The sequence below is a fragment of the Erigeron canadensis genome, chromosome 2 (assembly GCF_010389155.1).
Source record: "Erigeron canadensis isolate Cc75 chromosome 2, C_canadensis_v1, whole genome shotgun sequence".
NCBI lineage: Eukaryota > Viridiplantae > Streptophyta > Magnoliopsida > Asterales > Asteraceae > Erigeron > Erigeron canadensis.
The window spans coordinates 22,814,797-22,840,659 of record NC_057762.1 but is presented as its reverse complement, the minus strand read 5'-3'; the positions used below and the strand labels follow the sequence as shown (position 1 = coordinate 22,840,659).

At 32.2% G+C, this 25,863-nt stretch overlaps 3 protein-coding genes and 1 long non-coding RNA gene across 9 annotated transcripts; 3 read left to right on the top strand and 1 right to left on the bottom strand.

Moving 5' to 3' along the window:
- The first annotated feature begins 675 nt into the window (after positions 1-675).
- On the top strand, positions 676-5,369 carry LOC122586531 (MADS-box protein JOINTLESS-like). Of its 4 annotated transcripts, none has more exons than XM_043758517.1 (9): positions 676-802; positions 1,375-1,580; positions 3,376-3,448; positions 3,700-3,761; positions 3,857-3,956; positions 4,049-4,090; positions 4,570-4,611; positions 4,725-4,882; positions 5,198-5,369. In XM_043758517.1, exons 2-9 carry the CDS (start codon positions 1,399-1,401, stop codon positions 5,211-5,213), a joined length of 675 nt encoding a protein of 224 aa, XP_043614452.1. In that variant the 5' UTR covers positions 676-802; positions 1,375-1,398; the 3' UTR covers positions 5,214-5,369. The 4 variants fall into 4 exon arrangements, with proteins under 4 accessions (XP_043614452.1, XP_043614450.1, XP_043614454.1 ...); XM_043758515.1 differs by having other exon boundaries at positions 1,372-1,580; XM_043758519.1 differs by lacking the exon at positions 4,570-4,611 and having other exon boundaries at positions 1,372-1,580.
- Positions 5,370-7,884: 2,515 nt separating this feature from the next.
- LOC122590205 lies at positions 7,885-8,386 on the top strand. Its single transcript, XR_006322419.1, has 2 exons — positions 7,885-7,967; positions 8,141-8,386. It is a non-coding gene; the product is annotated as an uncharacterized LOC122590205 (long non-coding RNA).
- Positions 8,387-15,682: 7,296 nt separating this feature from the next.
- Positions 15,683-17,166, bottom strand: LOC122588909. Its single transcript, XM_043761127.1, has one exon. The coding sequence runs from the start codon at positions 17,031-17,033 to the stop codon at positions 15,972-15,974; it is 1,062 nt and encodes a 353-aa protein (XP_043617062.1). The 5' UTR covers positions 17,034-17,166; the 3' UTR covers positions 15,683-15,971.
- A 1,769-nt stretch (positions 17,167-18,935) lies between these two features.
- LOC122589607 lies at positions 18,936-24,786 on the top strand. 3 transcript variants are annotated; one of them, XM_043761917.1, is made up of 9 exons: positions 18,936-19,136; positions 20,465-20,622; positions 20,790-20,884; positions 20,990-21,032; positions 21,115-21,171; positions 21,251-21,305; positions 23,054-23,162; positions 23,357-23,452; positions 24,395-24,786. In XM_043761917.1, exons 2-9 carry the CDS (start codon positions 20,476-20,478, stop codon positions 24,414-24,416), a joined length of 624 nt encoding a protein of 207 aa, XP_043617852.1. In that variant the 5' UTR covers positions 18,936-19,136; positions 20,465-20,475; the 3' UTR covers positions 24,417-24,786. The 3 variants fall into 3 exon arrangements, with proteins under 3 accessions (XP_043617852.1, XP_043617853.1, XP_043617854.1); XM_043761918.1 differs by having other exon boundaries at positions 18,936-19,140; XM_043761919.1 differs by having other exon boundaries at positions 18,945-19,136; positions 23,131-23,162.
- Positions 24,787-25,863: the final 1,077 nt, after the last annotated feature.

Genomic DNA, 25,863 nt, shown 5'->3' with positions numbered 1-25,863 from the left:
ACGGCTTAGATTCTCGTAGATTCACTTTGCCTAACTACTAGTGCTGTCGTTAGACTCACACTACCGTATAAACAAATTCTCGTTATATTCATTGTTTAAACATTAATGACCTAAAGTTTGTGTTACTGGTTCATCCTTTAGTTACCCGGCTCTTAAGCCATGACCAGATAATAATTTTCTCTGGTGACCACAATGCTCGGTTACAAGTCACTGGATCGTGTCTGACATTGTTAAGCATCATGTTCAATTCATTCTAGTTACTATGGTTATGGATCCCTAGGTTACAAGTGAATCACTTTTTACTCCTATTTATAGACTGACTAGTGTTTTCCGTCCTAACATATTAGTCCTAAAGTATAGCTAGAAATAAATCACTTTTTACTCTTAGTTATCTACATACACTTATACATGTATTACTCGTAAATCATTTATAGATTAAACACACAAGTCATATAATTCAAAATAAAACATTTTATACATGAATAACACAAAATTTTTCCTAAAGTATAGCTAGAAACAGATAAATATTCTCCCGTGAACAATAGTCACATACAGACACACTTTTTTACTCTATTTTGGCATGTGGTCAGTAGTATTTGGTTAGTAAAAAAGTGGGGTTAATTTTTTACCATTTAAAGCAATATCAATACCTTTCCTCTCTTGAAACACATAGCAACACTTTTCCAAACCAGACTCCCTTTTTCTCTTTCTTCTATTATTGGTCAGTTTGTGACATACATACACTCACAAATCCACACTGTCCTTGCAAAAAATCTAACCATTTTTTGCTTCCAGAAAAGAGGTAAAATCATCAACAAAGAAAACAACAACTACCTACCTTCACTTGTTAAAAAATAATGTTGCATATTCATTATTAAAATAACATTATAGTTTCTCAAAAATTGCTTTATTAGTTTCTAATGTTTTATATTTTTTAATTATATAGTTTTTATATGGTTTGTTTTATCTCTATTTGAGTTAGATCTGATAAAAAGATCATGTCATAGTTGTTAACCTCATACTCCATTTATGTCGAGATTGGATTGTATAATAGTTTTTAGAAAGTTCTTGTATGATTTTTGGTGTCATATAGATATGCTATCTCACAAATCTCCTACCAAAAATAGTTAAAACAAACAAATACATAACCCACTACTTTTATACCTAACCTAACCCTCCTATTTCATTTTATATAATAAAATATTTTATATTGGTTATATGTTCATCACCAAGGTTGTATAGGGCTGCGATATATAAATATAGTTGTGGTTTTTTTCTTAGTGGGGTGGATCTATTTCTATAAATAACATTTTTTTAGTTGTGTAACTTTTTTAAAAAATATATATATATATATTTCGGTTGTTGTTGTAGAAGTGGTTTAGAGGGATATCATCAATAATGGCAAGAGAGAAGATAAAGATAAAGAAGATCGATAATATAACAGCAAGACAAGTGACTTTTTCTAAAAGAAGAAGAGGGCTTCTGAAGAAAGCCCAAGAACTCGCTGTTCTTTGTGATGCCGAGGTTGCTCTAATCATCTTCTCCGCCACCGGAAAACTCTTTGAGTATTCAAGTTCTAGGTGACTTTCTATTTTGGGAAATGCATGAACTTAACTCCATCTTATCTTATATCTTTACATATGCATATTAATATATATGTATGTAAATTAGCTACTTTATAATTTAATAGTTAGTTTGTTTATAATTTAACATGAAATGATATATATGTAGTTCATATCATCTTTGATATATACATGAACCCTAATTTAATTCCCAAAAGATTATTATATGGGAAGTTGGTCATCTGATTTGGTCTTTTAATTTGGGGCATTTTGGATGAATATGATTTAAGATAAGTACATTTACTATTTCTAGACAGTAGAGAGTTTCCTCTTTCTAGTCATATATATATACAAGTGAAAGAAACTTTCTATTAATTACAAGTGTATGTGTAATGATGATATGATATCGTATAGTATTGTATCAATTTGTATGTTTTTAATCTTTTGGTCAAACGTATATATATAATTCGTATAATCTATATAATTAGTACTGTTTTGTTAGTAACTTAGTATAGTTTAATCATATCTTTAGTATAGTTTAGTTTACTTTTATTAAATATAACACTAACTTTTCCTAGCCGTCGGTGGATAAGATTTACTCGAAAATAGTACTCATAATAATAGATTATATTAGATTAGGAACCTCTAAATATTTTATACGATATATAATCTTAATGGAGTTGATACATAGCTGGTTTTTAATTATCAGTGAGTGCATTCGAGTTGTTATTACATGGTCTTTTTTAGACCAAATACTAACAAATAAGTGATTGAATACCTTCTACATCTTGTAGTCTAGTTAGTTTGTGCTTATCATCAATACTATTTAACTTATATTTAATTCTTTAAATTTATATATGTGTTCAAGTTGACAATAATGGATATATATATATATATATATATATTGAAAAGTTATTTTGAGAAATTTTTTTTGCGAGAACCTTTGAGAACTTTTCAAATCAAGCCCAACCGATGATTATTCTTTATATCAAAATTGTTTTTTGATTGTAATCTGAATAACTTATGTGTAATTTTGAAATTTATAATTGTGTGGAGGCATGAATTATCATCTGTTATACAATTATGTGGAGATTTGGGTTCTTGATCACAAGTGCACGAATATTGTTATGATTACATGTGATCATAGCAATATTCATGCAAATGTGATCAAGAATTCAAATCTCCACATAATTGTATAAAGGATGATAATCCATGCTCCACACAATTATAAACTTCAAAATTACACATAAGTTATTCAGAAAACAATAAAAAAAAACAATTTTTATGTAAAGAACAATTATCGGTTGGGCTTGATTTGAAAGGTTCTCAAAAAAAAAATGGTTCTCAAAATAACTTTACCCTATATATATATATATATATATATATATATATATATATATATATATATATATAAGTTTCTACCTTAATTGGTTAAATCTAGAATTTATATTTGTGAGATTCATTTAGGACTATCTTTTGAAAGAACCGTGATTACTTTTAAATTACGTATTAGATCATATATATAATTGAGTTCATATGTAAAAATATAATAGAAACTCATATGAGAACATAAAAACGGTTTAAAACGTATAAAAATATGTATAATATTTTATGTTCACATGTGAATGATTTACGTAAACAAATTCATTTACATATGAATCAAAAGCTATAATTTTATAATTGTTTTAGTTTTTTTTTTATATCATTTGAACTTTTATGACAAATATAATACACATGTATGGTTTTGGTTTATGTTTCTTCAAGTTAGGAAAGTATAAACGTAATAAAAAAAAAACTTGTTTGTTATTTGAAGCATGCAGGATTTGTTAGGGAAGTATAAGCTGCATAACAGGGATAAAACAGATGAGCCTTCTCTCGACCTTCAGGTTTAACTTCAATTTATATATATACTTTATATATACTTGTTCAAACTTAAAAATATATAGGTGCATTTTCACTTCTTTTACACATTGTGCTATTGGAAATCTATGTTAACTCGAAAATGTATATCCTAATCGATCATCAATTCATCATATTCAGCTTTCAATTATTATTGTTGTAATTTGTAATTAAGCATCATTCTTGTTTATACAAAGAGAACAACTATAAGTTTGTATAATCATATTCCAATGTGTAGCTAGTTGAAGGCGATGAAGTAAGATTAAGCAAGGAGATCAATGACAAAAATCGTGAACTAAGGTATATCATAAACATATCCAACCATAAATCGCTATACCGAGAAGTTAGTTGTCTTATGATCACTGATGATCACCTAACACATGATAATTAAGCAGTCAATTACGAGGGCAGGACCTTCAGGGATTGACCATAGATGAACTTGAAAACTTGGAGACCCTTCTTCAAGGAGGCCTTAGCCGAGTGCTTCAAGCCAAGGTATATATCGTCTTAATTCAAAGCATAAAATACAGTCCTTCAATATGTGTACATTATTGAACATGCAATCCATGATATAATACTATTTTCAGGATGAAAAATTTGGAAATGAGATGTCCAGCCTTCAAGAGAAGGTTAGGGTTCTTTTTTGTTTATTGTTGCCTATTAATTTCTGGTTTATTTGGGTTTTATTTGTGAAGGACAAATATTAACACAATTATCGTGAGTATTAATTTACGTTTAACGGAACTTATGGCACTTTTTACTTTGAAGTGTCCATAAAATTGTGACCTTTTGTTTTCTGGTTAATCTGTTTTTGTTGGTTCTTGGGTAAACTATTTGATTATGTAGTGTTTAAGTCATAGTTTTGAACTTTAGAGTTTTGATCATAAATCACATAGTTATTTTCAAAATGGAAACTTCAAATACTCCTAGTGTAACTCTTGATACTCTTGATAGATGACACCGCATTTTATAGATACATTTGCAATTAACATACTATAAGAAATCTAGGTATTTAGTAATATGCAAATTTGCAGTTTTAGTAATTAGCATGAACTTTTGACTTACATTATTTGTGCTGATTTTTTTCTATATGCATATATTCTTCTAGAGTGCCAAGTTAATGGAAGAGAACAAGATACTCAAACAACAAGCAAGTCTCTAATGCATTATTACTCCTCATGTACACACATTAATAGTTTTATGCCTAGATTTATTCTTAATTTCCTTACAATTAGATGTTTCTTTTTGTGTGTATTCGTATAGATGATGCTGATTTTGAACGGAAAGAGGTCGCAAGATAATATGATTAGTAACCCTGAAGATCAAGGTCAATCTTCAGAGTCTGTAACTACCAACGTGTACAGTTGTAATAGCGGCCCTCCCCCCGAGGACGATGGTTCAGATACTTCTCTTAAACTAGGGTAAGCTCATAATAATCATTTACAATTATCTGAATATTGCACTTGAAACCATTTTACTTGGGATATGGTTGCACACCGTTCCAATGTTTATGAAAATGCAAAATAAACACTTCCATTTTCAACAAAAAGAAAAACTTATCTAAATCTATGCTATATATAGTACATATAGACTTGCATATAACTTTCTAACGTACCCAATGATTAATACAGACACATAGGCACATACATGCTTAAATGTACTGTGACTCGTAGAGCCTGTTGGATCGTTGAAATTACATAATTACGCCTTTATACCATATATCAATTATGTAACAGGTTACCATTCAACTAATGCTGACAAGGGCACTACCAATTTAGAATCGATCAAGAGACCAAAATATATTGGAACTTGATATGGATTCCAGGCTTTGAGTGTATGAACATTACGTTGTTGGTGAGTTAATTAAGTTCTTTTTGATTTTTGCAATAAATTGAAATGTGTTGTTTAGCTAACTTGTGCCGAAACTACTCCATTCTATCATTATACCCATCTCCATCACTATTGTTTATGTTTATCACTTTAGTCCAGCAAAAAGTAAAAATTAAGGAAATATTTATATATTTTTTTATACTAGAGTTGTAAACATAGTATTAACTGGTTGTAGTTTAATAAAGTCAGTTTGATCCTTTGAAATGTTATATGTAATTGCTTTTAAGATAGGGTGTATGTATGTCAGATTATCAATGCATTATACGGTGAGTTGATCAGGAGTATCTTTTAAATCCATTATATGGGCCCTAGAGGTGAGTTTTTCCCCAAGGTCTCAAGTTCGAGTCTTGGGTTTCTCATCTTTAGGTATTTTCTATGAGAAGAGGATTAGAGGTCCAGCAAATCGTTGGTTAAAATTATCTCCGGCACGTCTGAATCGAAACTGATTTTAAAAAATATAAACAATAAAAAAATATAAAAAATACCAATGCCGTAGTCAGGAATTGAGGTCTAGGAGAACTGAATAGAAATATATGTATTGTTGGTGAGATAATTAATTTTGGAAGAAGTATTAAAAATATAAAGTTTTATAGGCATTCTGTTGGGTGGGCCGTGGCGTGAGACTGCCAATGCATAATGTGATTGATTTATAAAGAAAGAAAAAAAGGATCAACTTCGAAGACGAAAAGAATCTATCTAAAGAGGAATGTTATCGAAAACAAAAAGTTACGTTATTTGATGACATAAAAAGTTATCAGGCTTTAAATATGAGCAGTGTTATAGCTATCAATTTCCTTTTTTTTATATATTTAAAAAAACTAACACAGTTATCATCTTTCAAGTCAAATGCTTTAACAGGTCTTTGTTAGATTTTTGTCTCAGCTTTTTCTTAACATTAATAGTAATTTTTATTATTTTTTATCACCTTATTAATTTCTTTATAATCTGTTTATTTAAATGAAAGAATAATTTTGAAAAAATAAAAATACAGTTGGAGAGATACAGTGTAACTTCAAAACCAGTCAAAATTTTGAAAACATAATTTGTTTAAAAAGAGAGTTAATTTATTGTAATTTTAAAACAATAAATTACAGTTAGCAAATAAAAATTAAGTAAATTAATCAACTAACAAATATAATACAGTATAAATAGTGAATTAAAACCATCATAATGAAATTAAAACTATCATAATGAAATTAACAACAAATTAGCAGTAAGAAGGTTAATTTCTTTCCAGATATACTTTGTACACATTAGATTATGTACATACACTTACACAACAACACATATACAAACATAAATCTTTCTGACGAAAATTCCGGCAAGCACCCATGTAACCACCTCCGGCCACCCCATGTGACAACCTCCAGTCGCCACCACTTTCACCCAACTCTGGCCACGACCACCCAACACCCTTTAAGAAAAACACTTTCAGATCTATAAAAAAGCAAAAAACCGCCGTCTTTCAGCTACTTCTGGCCACGACCACCACCAACCACCACCATCTAAACGAAGAAATCAACAGCCGCCACTTTCACCCACCCTCGGCCAAGACCACCGAACACTCCAGCACCAAAAACACTTTCAGATCTAAAAAATAAGCCATTAACCGTCGTCTTTCAGCCATTTCCGGCCACCATTTTCGAATCTAAAAAAAGAATCCATCAAGCGCCACCATCTAAACGAAGAAATCAACAGCCGCCACTTTCACCCACCCCCGGCCAAGACCACCGAACACTCCAGCACCAAAAACACTTTCAGATCTAAAAAATAAGCCATTAACCGCCGTCTTTCAGCCACTTCTAGCCACCATTTTCGGATCTAAAAAAAGAATCCATCAACCGCCGCCATATCCGACCACGAACCCAGCCAACCCTGCCATAACAGCCACTTCCGGCCACCATTTTCGGATCTAAAAAAAGAATCCATCAACCGCCGCCATATCCGACTACGAACCCAGCTAACCCTACCATAACCTCCGGCCGCCACCTTTAGATCTGAACCGCAACCACCATAAACCGCCAATTTACGAATCTAAACCAAAACCACCATAAACCGCCAGATCTGAGAAGGAAAAGAAGAGGGGCGGCGGCGATTGGAGGAAGGAAAGAGATTTTCTGTTGGGGAGAGAGAGGGTGGCGGCGGTTGAAGGAGATAAAGTGGCCGGAGGTTTTTTGGGGGGAGAGAGGGAAAGAGGGGGAAAGAAAGGGGCGGCCGTGAGTTTTTATTGGGAATGAGTGTGTGTTTTCTTTTTTTTAAGGGATATAAGTCTTATATATGTAAAAGGTTTTGATAGTATTTGAAGAGTTATAAAACGTATATATCTTTATAAAACTGATTATTTGTATTTAAAAGTTTTTAAATTGATTTAACATAATAATATTAAATTTATATTAAATTTTTTTTAATCAATCAACATTTTTGTTATTTTTATAAATAAAAAAGTTACAATAGGATATGTTTTTGAAATTTTTTAGCTTGTCTTTATTAACAACATATTTTAAAGTTTTGACATGATTTTTTTATCTGTATAAATAGATGTCAGAATTCTCGGAAAATCATCCAATGGAAGACAATAAATTTTTTATGACTACACCAGAATTTTTCACCAACGAGGTATATACATAATTATTGAGTATTTTTTATTAAATTTATTTGTTATCTTTATATTTATATTTATATGTTTTCTATTTTGTTATGATTATTAAGTAAACTTGTAATACTTATATTTATATGTCTTAAATTCATAATTTTTTCGATAAAAACTAACACGATATAATTTATTTTAGGTGTTCAGCTCCCTGGAAGAATTGATGAATTGGGTAAAGGACATGGCATACTCTGTTGGTGTTGTCATTGTCACCAAAAGATCGAACAGTTATCTTAGTAGTTTCGTGTATAAAGTTGTACTGATGTGTGATTATGGCGGCAAATATAAACAGAAGGGTTCAATTAGAGCTCCCTGCACAAGAAAAACTGATTGTCCATTCGAATTAGAAGCGAAATATTCAGATGAATATAATTATTGGACGTTAGCAGTCATATGTAGAACATAATCATCGCCCTTTACAAAGTATGGAGGGTCATCCATATGCACAGCAATTAACTCAAGATGAGTTTAGTTTGGTTGAAGAATTGACAGTGATGAATATGCCCCTACGTGATATTTTATCAATCGTTAGGGAGAGGAATCTAAGTAATGTGTCTACAGTTAGTACGATCTACAACGCACGCACTAAACTTCGCATGGCTCTTTTGGATTCTAATAATTATGTTTACGAATTTTCTACAACTACTTCGAACGAGCTAGAAAATCTATTCTTTGTGCATCAAACATCATTCAGTATTTGGCATGCATTTCCACATGTGTTGATTATCGATGCCACATACAAGACCCACTATTACAATTTGTCTTTTGTGGAGATTGTTGGTGTAACATCGACCAACAAGACATTTTCGATAGCTTTTGCATTTATACAAAATGAAAGGACAGCTAACTATACATAGGTCTTAAATTGTCTTAAGTTGACTTTAGACTGTTGCATGCACCCACGTGTTATAGTTACTGACAGAGAGTTGGCTCTAGTAAATGCATGCAAAGAGATTTTCCCAGATGCAGCTTAACTACTTTGTATCAGTCGGAATATTTTCGACCACTGTAGGCAAACTATCAAGTCAATACGTGATTGGAGCAACTTTAATGAATTATGGAGTAAACTAGAGGAGTCTACAACCATGCATGGATTCTTACACGGAAAATTACAATCAACTTTAGTCATTTTTGACAAAATATCCACGTATGTTTTCTATATTCACATTTAACATTTTTTTTAATCTCCCAACGTATATTTTTTTTTCTTTTTATATTTCTCATACAACTTTACGTTACCATTCGGGTGTTCTTAAGTATTTAATTGAAACTTGGTTGGAAAAATACAAAGAAATGTTTGTGTCTGTGTGGATTGATCGACATCTCAATTTTGGAAACAACAACACCAATAGAGTAGAAAGTCAACATGCGGTCCTAAAGAAATATTTGAAATCTAAAAAATGCACTTTGCATGAACTAGTGGGTTGTATTAATCGTCTGGTTCAGTCTCAACATACGGAGATCAAAGCAAGCTTCGAAAAAAGCAGAATTGTCCGTTATCAAAAGCACAATCTACGATGTTTCAAACTGTTGCATGGTTTTGTTTCTAATGAAGCTCTCAATATGATTCTTACGAACTATCATCAAGTAGACCCTTCAAATTGTGATTGTCGACTTCGCAACAGTTGTGGGTTACCATGTTCTTGTGAACTTTCGAAGTACATAAATTCATGTAAGTATAATCCAATAGATTTATTTTTAAAATTTCTTTAAAAGTTGTATATACAATACTTATTTATTTTTTAATGCAGGTCAATGTATTTCATTGGATTCGATTGACATCTTTTGGAGAAAGTTAGATTTTTTACCGGCAACATCTGTGGAAGATGATGATGTTAGTTGTGCGAGTGTACTGGAACATTTCAAAGAAAACTACAACAAGCAGTCCAAAGTTGGAAGAAAGAGCTCGTTAAGAAAGTTGAAGAATATATTCAGTCCAAGTACAACCGACATTCGGGAACCGCGAGTTCAAAAAAATACCCGTGGACGACCAAAGAAATCGCAACAAAAAAGGCGTGTCGAGTTTTCCTCAACAAGATATAGTTGTTCAACCATTCCTGATTATGTCAATTCGGGTAATGAGTCGGCCAGACATAGCTGTTTCGAATTTGACCTAAATGAGGTCGCAACTGATAGATGTTTCGAATTTGACCTAAATGAGGTCCCAGCTGACAGCTGTTTCGAATTTGACGAAGGCCTACCCATTAGTGGTTCAAATTTAATGGATGATATTCCGGAAGTCTTTCATTCAAGCCAACCATTCTTTCAAGATCCTTTTATGAGCCAAAGTCAACACCAGAATGCATACTATCCGGATCCATATGTGTATACAACCGAAACCCACAATCCAAATCCATATATGTACCACAATCCAGATCCATATATGTATACACCCGAAACCCAAAATCCAGATCCAAGTATGAACGATAAAGATTATTTAATTGATCACGGATTCGAAGAGTTTCTTCCGTATATCACACAGGTTCAGAATGTACTAGGAGATGGAAACTGTGGATTTAGAGCGACGGCTGTTTGCATTGGTCGTCATCAAGATGATTAGCGTCAAATTCGTATGGATTTATTGGATGAGTTATTTGTGCATAATGCAAGATACACTGTAATTTTTAACAAAGAGGACGTACAATCACTTCAGTACATGTTGAATCACTTTGAAGAAGGATTTGCAGATCCACCATATTGGATGACTATGCCAGAGGCTGGGTTACTCATTGCTTCAAGGTATAATGTGGTGGTGTTTTTTTGAGCAAAGATGGAAAGACAACGTGCTTTCCGCTTTTTTACTAGCCCACCAAGTTCACAACCACATGATATTTGTGTAATTGGACGAGTCAATCGTAATCATTTCATGAGACTGGTGTTACAAGGAGATTTTCCGGTACCTCCTAAGCATCCACAATGGTCTAGTCACGCATATGATCGGGCATGGGAAAATCCTTTTTTGGATAGACAAAATGTGTACAACTAGATTAAATTTCCTAGACGTAATTCAGTAGGTGTGAGAACTTGTATTAATATTGATTAAGAAAATGATTAAAATATTTTATTATCTATGAGTATTATTTATATCTTCTACTATTATGTATAATTATATAAGGTGCATGTTAATGATTTATTATATTTTTAGTCTTTCAATTGCAATAAAAAGTAAAATGTATGATATTATAAATAAAAATAATGAAATAGAATAAATACATATATATATAAAGAAAAAAGTAATAAGACAACATGATTATCATATCAAAAATCAAATGAAAAAAGTAAACTAAAAATAAAAAAGTAACAAGACATCATGATTAGTATATCATGATTATTACATATTTAATAGCAAAAGTAAAAAAGAAAATAAAATAAAAAGAAGAAAAACATCATGATTATCTTATTATTAAGACTTATATTAAAATATTGGTGTCTATATTGAAAAAAATTGGTGTGGATAGCCATTCCCTTAAATATTTAAGATCATGGCAACCAGAAGTCCTTCAAGAAATGCGTTCAGAATTTAGTTACTTTCAGAGTTCCGTTACTGGAGTTATAGACCACGTACATTTTATAGTTATACGGATGTGGAGTGATTTTTTTTCTTTGGTCCTTGTGGAAATGAGATGCCTTTTGGTGATTCCCTCCTCGTGCGACGTCTTATTTGATAAACTAGATTTAGACCCGCGTTAACACGCGGGTTTGATAAGGTTTTAATTTCAAAGAGCAACCACTGATCATAATTAAAATACTTTGAAATGTCTCTATATTAAGTACATGTGCCCAGTATATATACTTAGGAATGCACTACAATTTTAGGATGAGTATTCATTACAATGTTAAGGGACTTAAGGTACGGATTACGAAATGGTCATTTAAAATATGTGTAGTAAGTTAGTAACCCATACTTTTCATGCGACAACAATTGTTGAATCTTGAATGTTTGTATTATGAGAAGAAAATTATAATCTACACACCACTCCTTTTAATTTTCACAATTTGTCGTTGATCACAGTGGATCTGTAAATATGAAAGCGTCACCGATGAAAGATAACTCATTAATTTGCTTTGTGTTTGGAGGGATGCAATCTTTGATTTTGTTATTTTGTGTTATGAAAGGATCTGTAAATAAATTATAAAGGGTATATTTGTAAATAAAGGTAAAATTGATAGATTGAATTGGAGTAATATGATGCCACGTTTTTAATTGAAAAAAAAAATACATAAAGAATTTTTTTTTTAATTTCTAAAATAGTTATTAGAACTTCAAAATTGTAAAATCATCACAAAGAAGAGAAATTCTTAATTTACAAACATATACCAATACGCCGTTACAAAAAGAAGAAAAGCTAAACAGATTTGAACTTTTTAAGGCAAAAATTCCACTAGTTAATATATGGTACATAACAATTACAGTTTTTGTATATGATATACAAGCAGGCCGGGTGACGGAGAATTGTTGCGGCGGTGGTAGTGACGGCGATGTCGTGGTGGCAGCGGGGGTTGGTGGTGGTGGCGGCGGCGGTCGGCGGTGGACGGGAGGAGTGTTGTGTAGGTAATTAATTTAAAAGGGTGCATAAATTTTAAAAGTCAAGAGATAAATGATGTAAATAGATAAAAATGATATATTGATCATTTCGTATATCCTAAAAGTGTAACTTATTAACATGGGGCGTATGATATTTATATACGGAGTAATACATAGAAGTATAAATAATGAATTGGGAAAAATATTTGTGTGGGTTTAGATGTTTAAAAAGTTCACAAATCACAAAAGTCGGTTAAAGTATTAAACTGGAAAGTTGATATGGCACTGTGGCTGATGATTAATCAAACTGAATATAATTAAGCTTGAATACGTGGTACAAGATAGAGATTCGTACATTTAGGATTTGTTGTCGACCGCAAGGTGAGTATTTTAAATTGTATAATTACGATAGATACATACCCGTAGTGTAGATTTTATGGACCTAGTCCCAAAAAAAAACTCCTAAACTAAGTTAAACAAATTATATTAAATAAACTAAAAATCAAAAAATAATTTGTGAGACGATTAATAATTTATTAACTAAATCTAAAATTTAAAATTAACAACCTAAGATTATATTTAAATAAGTAAAATCTAAAATCTAAATTTAAAACATAAATAAATTTTCAATATGTTCAAATTAATATAAAAAATCTTTAAAAAATGAAAGCAACAAAATGCTATGTTATTTTTTTCTTAAATAATATATGAGAAAAGTGAATATGTGATTGCTATGTACCTAAACTTAGGTATAAAACACATCACATATTAATTTTTTAAATATTTTTTGTATAATGAATAAATAATTGAGCTCAATGTTTTTATGAATTAAAAAATTAAATGTGTTATGTACATGACAACTACATATTCCTCATTCCTCCTAATATATACATGTATTGTTTACAATAAATGAGAAAAATGACTACTTACATTGTCAAAAAAAAAAGTAGACAATCAAGTGACAATGTCACGACAGCTTGACTACCTAGTTATGAGATAACGTATTGAATAAATTTTTTTCTATCTACAAAAGTATGTAAGTAGCTTTTGTATGCGGGTTAAATTATATGCTTTATTTTAAATTATTGTTAAAATTTATAATGGACTTAGTTAATTACATATACGAATACATACCTTTTAATATCTATATATATATATATATATATATAACATTAAAAATAGAAAAAATCGAACCCCCTTAAAAATCGGGCCTTGGCCGGTCAGCCACTTCGGCCACCATCTAAGCCGACCATGCATACCCGCATTTTAGACTAGGATTTGTAAGCCTTACATGCTGGTTAATGTTGATTTGGGAGATTCCGATGCGAGGTTTGCATAGATCTCCGGGTGCTCGGTTGGGCTAATGAGTCAGACCCGTGATTGGGACTCATTGGCGTAAATTGGTTCGCATACATAGTGTCTAGTTTATGTTAGTATTGTTGTATGAATTGAATTGTTTGTTTGATTGTTGCTTGTATGATTATTGTAGTCACTAAGAGATTTCTTATGTTTAAATTGTTCCTTTTCATTAGCAGTTAAAGAAGTGTTAATAAAGGGAAGAGTAGCTAACGATAGGGCTTGACTTGATTCTAGAGCTTGAAGGTGGATCACTTGTGCCGAATATAGTTGGTAGTGATACAAGTTTCTTTGGAACATTTGTTATGATACCAAACCCGTTCGTTTTGTCATGAATGTTGTAAGGTGTCGAAATTGTGCTTGAAACTTGGTTTGGTTGCTAGTATACTTTTTTAAAGTTATTTGAAGGTTTGTATGTGTTTGAAGGTGGCTTGATATGTCAAACGGGTCTAAATTGGTTTTAATCGAGTTTTGAGAACTTTTGAAAACTCTAGAGCTACTTTGACATAGTGACAAGTGTGCCGCAGTCCAAGATAAGCAAAAATACAAAACCTGGAACACAGCGACGTAGTGAAGCCCGCTTTAGCGTTTCGTCTTTTCAGCAAATTCTAAATATGGTACAAACTACAAAGTGTTAAATTGGATTATTTTTTTTCATGGATTTTTCACATATATGTAACTTTGTATATTGTTTAGAACTTTAGATGCTTGGAGAAATGGATATATAGATATATAACATATAAATTGTAGTAGTTAAAATGAAGATGGTTACAATGATAGCGTATTTAGAGTTTCTGGGAAGGAAAAATACTTGTTTATAGCCATTATTTTTAGAACATACATAGAGTTTTTCTGACTAAAGAAATCACTCATCCCCACGTCCCCACCGGCCTCAACGGTTCACGGTGATCCCGGCTCAAAAAGTTGGTTAACACCAGCACCAATGGCGCCATTGTGGATCGTGTGGGAAGGATCCCCACTATTCGAGGAAGACTTGTGCGGCATGCCCTTGTCATCCCATTCATACACCTCCAAGTATAGTTTTTGCAGCAAATAAATTACATCACTTATAAAATTGGTCCACGTGTAAAATATTGTGGACTCTAAGTAGTAAATTTTAGAAAAGTACACAGATGTGGCCTGTGGGAATGGCATATATGCAATGCAAGGATATGCATCATAATCTGCTAACCAATTTCATCATTTTTCTATCAAAGCAACAATGAAGAAAAAGAGAACGATAGTATTTTGAGCTATGAATCTAAATAAAAAGCCCAGAAATGGGCATTAAAACCATCATCATAAAACCAACTAATTTAAACTTTACAGTTTACACCCATATAACTTCAGAATATGCAAAAAACTTCATGTCTCGCCATTTCATTGAGACAATAGTTAATTATGGCCCAAATGAGACAACCAACATGTACAGATACCTGGAACCACACTCTTGTCTTTTGGTGGCACTAACTACAAACAGTAGAGTAAAAACCATTTGACAAGAACTCGAAAAGTCTAAATCAAATTGACTATCGACCCTTGAAGATAATATATATAAACCGAGATTTCAACAACTATACAGTTATTTACAAAAACTTTGACAGCTAGAATTTCGTGGTCAATACGTCCTAAGATATATATCAGACAACGTTGAGATTTTGCTAAGCTACCAGTGTCTTAACAAAACCAGATTTTCGAAGTAATCTCCCAAGCAACCAACTGAACTGCGCATCATCCAGATTAGTGCTATCAAGATGAAAGCCTATGCCTATTGCTAGTCAAGCTTCCATACATTATACATATAACTAATGAAATCATATTCTTAACCATTTAAATATTTAATAGTCATTCAAAGATCATTCTACTGCAAATTACAAGATAATTTAACATCTTAACATCTACAATCATAGTTAGGCTTCTATAAAAAGTTCTACAAAAGCATCGACAACTATGAAAGATGAAAAAAAAAACACAAATGCTAAACAACAATCCTAATTAATCTGATTCAATTGGACAAATTACTTCAATTTGTTCATCAATTCGATATCAAATTCTGAAAATTCAAAGACTCCCCTTCATCAAATCTGGTTCACAGGGGATTCTTCCTCGGCCTACCTCTCTTTCTCGGAACTGTAGCTCCTGCAGTGGGAGGCGAAGGAGTCACCTTATGCACCGTTGGTTGCACAGTCGGTGGTGCAGACCGTTGTTGCACATTCGGTCTGAAGACCGGCTGCGCAACCGGCGGTGTCGGTTGCATTGGCGGAACAAAACCCTCACCAGGTTTTGCCAACGGAACACTACTACCATCAGGCAACGAATCAGCCGAAGGCCAAGCTTTTGCGTCAGTAGGAAACATCGGCGGCATCCAGTTAGGTATAGTCAACGTCTTAGCAGTCTCCGAATTCTCCATTGCAAAACCCATTGGAAAATACCCCCAACAACAATAATACGCTTCTTTCCCCGTAATAAACGGAGGCAAAGACTCCGGTGGTATCGCCACCGCCTCAAAGGCACGTTTACAACCGACACACCTCAAACAACAACCTAAATACATCTTAGGATACTCATACAAATTATAACAATAAGGGCATGTAGTCCATATATTCCCTTCCTGATTTCGCCTCTCCCCCGCCCCCACCCCAACCTCACCCGAATTACGTCTAACGCCCGCCCCTGGCCCAACCTCACCCGGGTTCCGTCTAACGGGCATTTTATCCTTATTACTAGCAACAAGATCTACTTTAGTAAAAGCAAACAATTCATTATCATATCCAGACTTCCTAACAGAGTCAGACAAAACAGCCCAAGCATCCGCCACAAGGCGAAAAGCCGAATCGGCATACGGGTATTTATTCTTATCAGGGTGCAAAAGTAAAGCTAATTTCCTATACTGTTTTTTAATCAGTTCGTCGTCATTACGACGACTATCAAGTTGAAGAATAGCATACCAGTCAGGTTTATTGTTAACTCTTTTGTCTGAAGCTAATAAGACGTCAACAACGGCTAAGATCTGATCAGACCCATCTAATAAAGGCTCGGTTTCTTGAGCTAAAAGAGCAAAATCGCGACACCCATTTAGATCTTTGCCTTGTAAGAGCTTTTCAGCGATTCCTAATAATCTTTCTGCTTCAGCTCTGCTTGTTGATTGCATGATTTGAAATTAGGGTTTTGATTTTGGAGGATGGTTGGTGTGGTGGTGACTGGCTGGAGGATGAAATAATGAAAATGTGATTTTTTTTTTTAAAAAAAATAATAATTTTGATTTCTAGTTAGTGGATTGAATTGGGAATAATAAAATGAAAAAAATTGTCATGTCTTAGAGATTATTATTTATTTTCTATTGTTGATGTAGATTTACATGGTGATGAATTAAATGTTATAGGACATATTTATATCATATTATTTAAAAACGATTATATTTTTGAGCATTAAAATACAAAAGTAATAAATCAATACATTTAATGGTTAGAAATTAAAGTTAATATATTTTAATGAAAAGATGTTGTATCTTTATATATTTAAGTTCGAGATTATAGAAGACTTAGAAAAAACTCTTGTCATTAGTTTTGAAAGGATTTTACTCACAGTAAAATTCGAGCTCATAACTTTTTAGTCTCATATTTTCTTAATAAACAACATATGATTAATAATAAATTTAGTGACAGTATTTGTTAAACAAATGTATAATTGAAGTTTGTAGTTGGAGTTTGCACTTATTTTTATCTTTATTCATTTATAAAACAGATTATTTATTCATTTTTTTAAACTTTTTATTTTTAAAAAACTTAAAATACTTTTATTTTCAATATACTTTCAACTTACATAGTATATATACTCTAAATACCCAAAAATATTTCCAACTTCTATCTACTTAAATTAACTTTCCTTTATTTACTAATTTTTATATTTCAACCAAATATACATATAATACGCTTTTAGTATTTTATAACTGTAGTAGTTAATTAGAGTTTTGTTTATATGATACGTTTGGAAAATTATTTATAAATTGTAGTTATGAATAAAAGTATCGGAAATAGTTATTTTAAGGGTTGAATAATGTATGTGAAAAAAAATTTCATTAAAGATTTTATAGGTATATTAAGTGGAATATTTAAATTTAAATTAGTAAATAAAGAATAGGGTAATATCAAGTTTTTTTATAAGAAAAATAAGAAGCCGTATACTTTATAATGTAGTATAAATTTAGATGTAGGTATAAAAATATTAGGGTTGTTAATCAAATCGACTGATATCGGGTTAGCTGGTTTGAAATTTTGTAATCATAAGGGGCAGAGGTGTAATCGGCTATTTTTGGCAAATTGACAAGTTTTTAGCCAATTATAAGATGACATGTGGCAATGTCAAAAACTAAACAAAACTTGCCAAAACTAAGAGTGTAGTTGGAAAAGTAACCGATCGGCTCATTTGACTATTTCTTCAACCTACCCCTACCACCCATTTGCTCATTCTTCTTCTTCAATTGACATGCGGCCACAACTAGCATAATTATTTATATATAAATGATTAATTTATACCCCAACGTTCAATAGCATCGGCCAAAACTAGCCGATATATTTTGTCAAAACTTGTCGATTATATTTGCCAAAAGTAGCCGATGCATGTGTTACAGGGTTGCCAATGAGCCGATGCTTTTTGCCGATATTTTTTTGCCGACTACACCTCTGCCTCTAACCAACCCATTAAAATATTCAGGTCTTAAGTTTTAACCCAACCCCTGGCGCAATCAATTATAATGGGTTGTGTTTCGATGAAGTGAGTTGGCGGGTCAAATGGTAGGTTTTGGGTCAGATGTTTCAAATAAGTTGTTTTTGGTTCAGTGAATTGATAGGTCAATTTATCGACTAATCAAATGGGTTGACTTTTGTCAAGTGGGTTAAATGGGTTGAGTTTCGGTTGGTATATCAAACGAGTTGGTTTCTAGTCAAGTGGATCGCTGCCATGTCGGTTCTAATAGACTAATAGTTAGTTGGCCATTCCAAGTCTGTAATGCCCCAATTTTAATTTAATTTTTAACCCAAACTTGATTTCTTTAGCTAGTTTTCAAAGGATTTTGGGTTGGCTCCCAAATACAGAAAGTGGGAATGATCAATAAACAATAGTGACAACTCTGACACACCAAATGTTTTAGAGTGTCCACTTTCTCCAACGTCTCTCGCTCTCTCTCTCTCTCTCAAGTACGAAAGACTATTGCTTTCTTCAATTCACTTCCGTCATTATCATCATCTTCATCTCTGTAAGTACGTTTTTAATCTTTTCTTTTTCCTTTTTATTGCATAATTTAGGGCACATAACATTGTACTTTACTTTTCTTTAGGAATATTTAAATGGAAAATGCTTGATTTCTGTAAAACCCAATTTGCGATTCCGTCATTGTGTCTGTGTTTGGCTGCAAAAATCACTCAAGTTTCAATCTTGTTAAAAAATTTAAGCTTCTTTTTTATGAAAATAGCTTATGAGATTATTATTTGTTATCAAAATGGCACAAGAAAAACATCATTTTTATAAAAGTGGGAGATAAATCAAGATGATAAGTAACTAAGCCAAACAAGTTTAAGATTCCCATGGTGAAGAGCTTATAACAATGGGCGTAAATAAGCCGAAAAGCTACATTCATAAGATCACACTATTCGGATATCATCAAATACTTAAAAGGAGCTTATTATGTATTTATAGCTAGTTAGCTCTGCGGGTCCATAAATAAACGAAAGCGAGTACCCTTTGAGTGGCCTAAATGGAAGGGTTACGAAATCTGGTTTTTATTCAATGATTTACTTTCTCGTGTTTCACCTATAGTAGCACCGTAACTTTAAGTAAAGGAAGTCGCTAAATAAGAGCCAAGTTTCATACTTGTTCCATTTAGGTCACTCGGTTTCGACTAATTATTAATGATTTTTGTTCTCAAAGAAGGCAAGGATGCATTCGGTTGTAGACGAGTAGAAGTGTTTTCTAGAAAACTTTTAAAGGGAAATTCGGAAAATGAAAAACGTGTTCCAATGTGATTTTGCGAAAATAATTTTCATTGTTTTCCAACTTATAACTACATGTTGGAAAACTAATTTTTATAGGTTTTTAAAACTTTTCCACTTTCGAAATGGAAAACTCCTTATGTTTTCCAGACTTGAAACTAAACGCGTTTCAAAATTTTCAAGGGTTTTCTAGGGGATAAAACGATTCTTATTTTCTTGAAATATGAAAACGGAAAATTAGCAAAAGTTTTTGTAAATAAACGCACCCTTAGTATTTTAGTGATATAACCAGAACAGAACTTTCAGCTTAGCTTACTGAAAGATAGACTAAATTGAAACATTAATTTTATGTCAACAAAGATAGGCTAAGCTATAGAAATTGTGTAATACATATTCCTTTGTACGCCTAATGTATCTTCTTCTTTATATCATAGTGGAAGTATTTATTCATTTCATTATGTAAGTAACGGTAAATATGGCTTGATTATCATGTATAATGCTATGTTTTTGAATTTACTACAAGTCGATCTATGAAAATCTATTAAGTTTTATTCTGACATGCTTTATTTGTTGAATTTGAAAATTTTGATTAAAGGCTGAAGATAAATGGGAGATGTAACAGGCAAAACCAATGGCAGTACGGTCAAGAACAAAGCTGGGAAGGAAACTGAAAATGGTCAACCAAACATGGAAGTTATTTTTGGGGAGATGCTATGGGTCAAGCTTGATCAAGGTTCATGGTGGCCTGCACAGGTTTGTTATAAGGAGCAACACTTTGACTTAAATTGTCAAACATATCACTTTCCTACTACATTTCTGAAACGGGGTTTAAAAATATTAGCATTGTTTATCAACTTTTATGTAAACAGTTTATGGAACTAGGTTGAAGTTGAAAATTTACTTCTTTTATTTTGCTGCAGGTTGTTGATGATAATTCGATAAGTTTGGCCTATAAACCTAGCAGTAAAGGATCAAAGAGTGATGTTCTTGTTCGATTATATGGAAGTTATACGTAGTGAGTCCAATTTGTTTTCTGCATTATGCTTTTCTTCTTCTTTTTTCCGTTTATTTTTGCATTAAAAAATAAAAATTAGTGTCACTCGTTTCTTTGTATCTATAGCAACTATGTAGACATTCATGGTTCCCGTGCCGAGTTTAAGGATGTAAGTTAACATCTTCTGGACTTTTACTTTTCGCTTCTAGCTCAACTGTTCGTTGTGGCATTAAATTTCGTGGAACTTACAGATCCTAATGAAAAAGAATTTCAATTACGAGAGCATTTTCAAGGAAACTCTGGAGCAGGTATTCTATAGTTCTGGTAGCTGGTATTTTGGACAATCTGTGTAAATGGATATTTGTTTAATTTTTGAATCTGCTATAGGATCTTCCAAGCTTAAAATCCAGCAGATCAAAGAAGCGACAGTCTAATTCCAAAGGTTAGATCTTTCTTGATTTTTCATCTGAAAAATTCATCAATTTCTTTTAGTTTAACCGTTATGCTACAAAAATCTCATATTCAGAAATTAGAATTATGTGATGGCTTCTGTCATTAATTCATCATGAAAAAGTAATGCTCATACTGATTCTGAGTTAGAACCTAAAATGTTAGACTACTGTAGAACAAAACGCTTAGATGAATGTTTATTTGGCCTTACATTTCACATCTCTTAAGACCTAAATTCTTTCGCGTGTAAGCGATGGAGGCGGTTACACTTGATGGAGGGCATGTTAAAGTTGGCAATAACGGATCTGATATCAGGGAATTTTAACTCATATGATGAGTACATATGAACCAGTACATTTCTTTGTTTGTATTGGAGGACATGTTAAATGACATAAAAGTCAATTAGCAAAATTTGCATCTTATTTCTAGAATGGAACTTTGGTTAGAGTGATATAGTTCATACATTTTATATAGTAGCTGTTGTAAAGCTGAAACAAAAGATATTGGTCATGCAAACATGACCATGTGAAGGTACCATACGTTTCCACCATCTGATATTTTCTTCTTAATGGTCTTATTTTATATGATGTTAGAAGAATGGAAATATGATAACATGTTCAATTTACATTCTATAACTAGGAACAAATATGAGGCCCACAACATAAAAATATGGGTGAATGAGAACAAAGAACATGTTGTATGATAGTATGTAAGAGGATAACTTATGTTTTTGAAATTGCTCTGCCTATAATGAAAAACAATTGTATATACAAGTTAAATGAACACGTCAAAAGAATATTATAGTGAAATGGAAGAGACCTTTTAATGTGAATTTTTAACAGATGAAAAATTCAGGCAACTTTCATATTTGATGGTTGTGATTGATGCTGGACATTACTTCGTATGATCTTAGTAGTTATTTTAGAAGTTCTATTCGAAATACCACTGTATTGGATTGGCTATAATTTCCCGAGTTGAACATACCCTGTATGTGCTTGTAATTATATTAGTATAAGGATGGTCAAGTTGCTGCATCAATTACTAACTTTATGATTAGGTGGCGTTAACAAGAAATCTACAATGGTCATATTCATTATACTATCAAAATTTTCACCTGAAATGATACTTCATGATGAATGTTAGGTGATCTGTACATGACACAGAGTATGCTGTAGAATATCAAAATCACACACAACAGTGTCTCTAGCGTGCAAAATTATTCGTGTGATGTATAAAATCATCTAACATAATGAATACAAAATGATATTAACCCGAGAGGTAACCAAATATATCCATTTATATGCCCTTATCGAATTGTTTGCCCAATAAGTCGCATAAAGTCTTGTAATGTGTATGATGATAGAGCATATCAAACTCATACAAAATCTGCAGTATAAAGTCATAATCGTTAGTTACGTTATCAGTCAATTATGTGTTGGCAACATACTCCAAAATGAGGTTGGGTAATCCTATTCTGTGGTTTAAGCAACATGTTATGAGTACAAATGTATTAAGTAACAATTTGTCTTCAACCCTCTCTCCAAGGTGTATACTCTTGGTGTCAAAATATACTTCAGCTTCACTCAAATTAATGTTATTATCACAGTGTAGTTTATAACATCTAAAACTGTAGACTCATATGCATGTTGACTTTAACAGCAGATCTCCTTTCTTAGTTATTTATTATGAATGGCATGATTTTATTAGTATGTTAGAATTTAAAGACCTTTATTATGGCAGACAGCTATTTTTTTCTGATCAAGTGTATGAGTGTATCTGAGCTTGGTATTGATAATGTCGTATGCTTATCATCACAGGATCACAAAAGGATATATCGGATAAATCCCAGGTACTTGCTCCATTGTTTTATGATCTAATTGTTATGCTTATATATCCCTGCCCTTGGCATATTAGAATCTTATGTTTTGAATATGAAGTTGTTTGACATTGGAATATGTATAAATTTTGCTCTATTATCTAGTAACTGACTAACTGTTCTGCTTACATTCTTGTACGACTGGCTGGCTATGTTTCCAAACAAAGGTTTCAAGCAAAAAATTTAAGTCTGCTGAATCTGAACCTCAAACTCCAGATACCAAGGCAAATGGGGTGTACAATGAACCATCTTCTGCAAACAATGTTAGTGACTTCTCTCTCATATTTCATTTTCAAAAAGGCATGCAAGTCTACAAAATTAATCCAAAACTAGAGGTGGTAATTTCAACTCATTTTTTTGGTTATTGAAGGGTTTTTTTGAGTTTTGTTTTATTTTTAATGGGTCAAACAGATAAGATAGAAGAAATTAGCTTATAAAAAAATTAGTCAATTGGGTGAAAGTTCTTTAAAGTTTCTATAATGTATAGAACCTCTTGAGTTGTTTGATTCAATATGCTTTTATCTCTTTTAGAAAATGGATTCAGTATTTCAAATAATTATAGAAACTATATTATGTTTGTAATCAGATTTGACAGAGGCTTTCAAAGAGTACATTTGCCACCTGTAGAATTACAACCACTTTTTTTTTTTTTGGTACCGGGTTTCTATAACTCTCTCTCTCTTCTATTTCGGTTTAGAAACTTGGTTACTGCAACCCGTTTAAACTAGTTTGTGGATACCTCTCTAAAAATATGAGGACTTTTCATAATCTCTTTTAAAACTCAAGTATTTTTATATGGGACAGTGTAACAGGCTTACAATTTTTAAAATGTTTTAAATGAAAATACAAGATTTGTTTAGGGGTCAACTTAACCCATTTGTCCTGAAAAGTTACTTTACGCAACCCAACTGATTCCTACCCATTTTATCTAGGATCAAAACCGTCTTGTGTTGTCTCAACCATCTTGACTTGCCTCTTGTGATAAGCATCCAGTTTTGACTTTTTGCGTACATACCAAAACTTTCTTGAACTACTGTGCAAGTATTAATCTCTTGTATTACCACTACATTTCTTTTTCAAAGTGGTAAAGAAACTTATACACTAATCTTCAAAGAGACTCAATTTCATAGTGTAAAGTCATAGAGACTTGAGTAGCAGTAGCTCAAGTAAATATAATGCCTGTGCCCTTTTGTTAAATTCTGCAGGAAAGCAGTGCTCGTCGACTGAAGGTGATGCAGATTCTTGGTTTAGTTGCTCCGTCAGGATCCCCCTTCCCTCGAAGAATTGTGAATTAACTGTTCAATCTCATTTTCTTCTAACCCGTCTATTGCTTCTAACTCATTTTGATAACTAAAACGTGATGATGATGATGATGACGACGATGATCAGCATTGAATGATTTCATGTTTTGAGGCATGTCCTGTAGATGCTAATATCTTTTAGCTGCTTTATGCAAGTCTGATTTTCCTTCTAATATTATCTTGTTAAGAGATGTTTTAGCCTTTTAGGTGTTTGATTATTATTCCAATGTTCATTGGTACGTGTTACGACGAATCCATTCTGTTCTTTTAACGAGACCCGTTGGTTTACTTGAACTCGTTAGATCAAATGCATATTTTGTTTTAGCTGCACTGCTTTCTCCCTCTATGATGAATTAAAAAGAAACAAAAAAGAAAAACAATTGAAAGTTATGGGAGTCCAGTCATATTGTAATAATTTTTTATTTATAAAATTTATGGGGATAAACCCATTGCAGTAAAAAGCGCATGATAATATTAAAAATATATGATTATATATCTTGCTTGTGCAAGTGAAATAATATCATTGTTTAAAAATGAATAAATTCCTTTATGACTTGGCTTTACTTTGTTTTAGTCAAGAATCAATGTATTAACGCAAAGAAATTTAGAATATTCATCGCCAATATTGATAGTGACCAACTTTAGTGTTGAAACTTCATTGATATAGTCAATCCACCTTTCTTAATCCACGAAATTTGTTATCAATAACAGATAACCACTAAAGTAAATATAAAGAAAAATATGACAACGTAATACGAAACTTGTTCTCAATTTACAACTAAGATTACCCGGAATGAATAAATTCACTTCTAAATCGTGGAAAAAATAGTATGAAATACAAGTTACTAACTAAACATAGCTAAAGGAAAGTTTCATCTATATAACAAAGAAACAATGAGATGATGTCGGTATAACCTTACAAGATAATAACATATGTAAGCACCGGGTATGAGAAGGATTCGGTCTGGCATCTGATCTGGTGTTCTATCCTCTCCCATTTCGGGGCATTTTATTTTTCCCGATTGTCAGCGTTTGGGGTAATTATTATTATCATTATTATTATTTTCAATACGTACAATTTGAAGACTCCAAAAACCTGTAAGTTAGAAGATAAAGTCTTCAAGTTCCAAGACAAAATCTAAGTGTACATCAAGGACCTATGACACCCCACATGAAGGCATACTACTACACATAAAGATTTGGACACCAAAGCTCACAATCCTGACAATCCAAAGTTCAAGAGATTACTCAAGACTTATCCAAGGAAGAAAAAGTAATATAAATAAAGGAAGAGAAGAAAGAAAGGAGGATCATCAACCATATTAAAAGTCTTGGAAAATTTCCAAAAACCCATGTACTAAATAGTTGTTTGT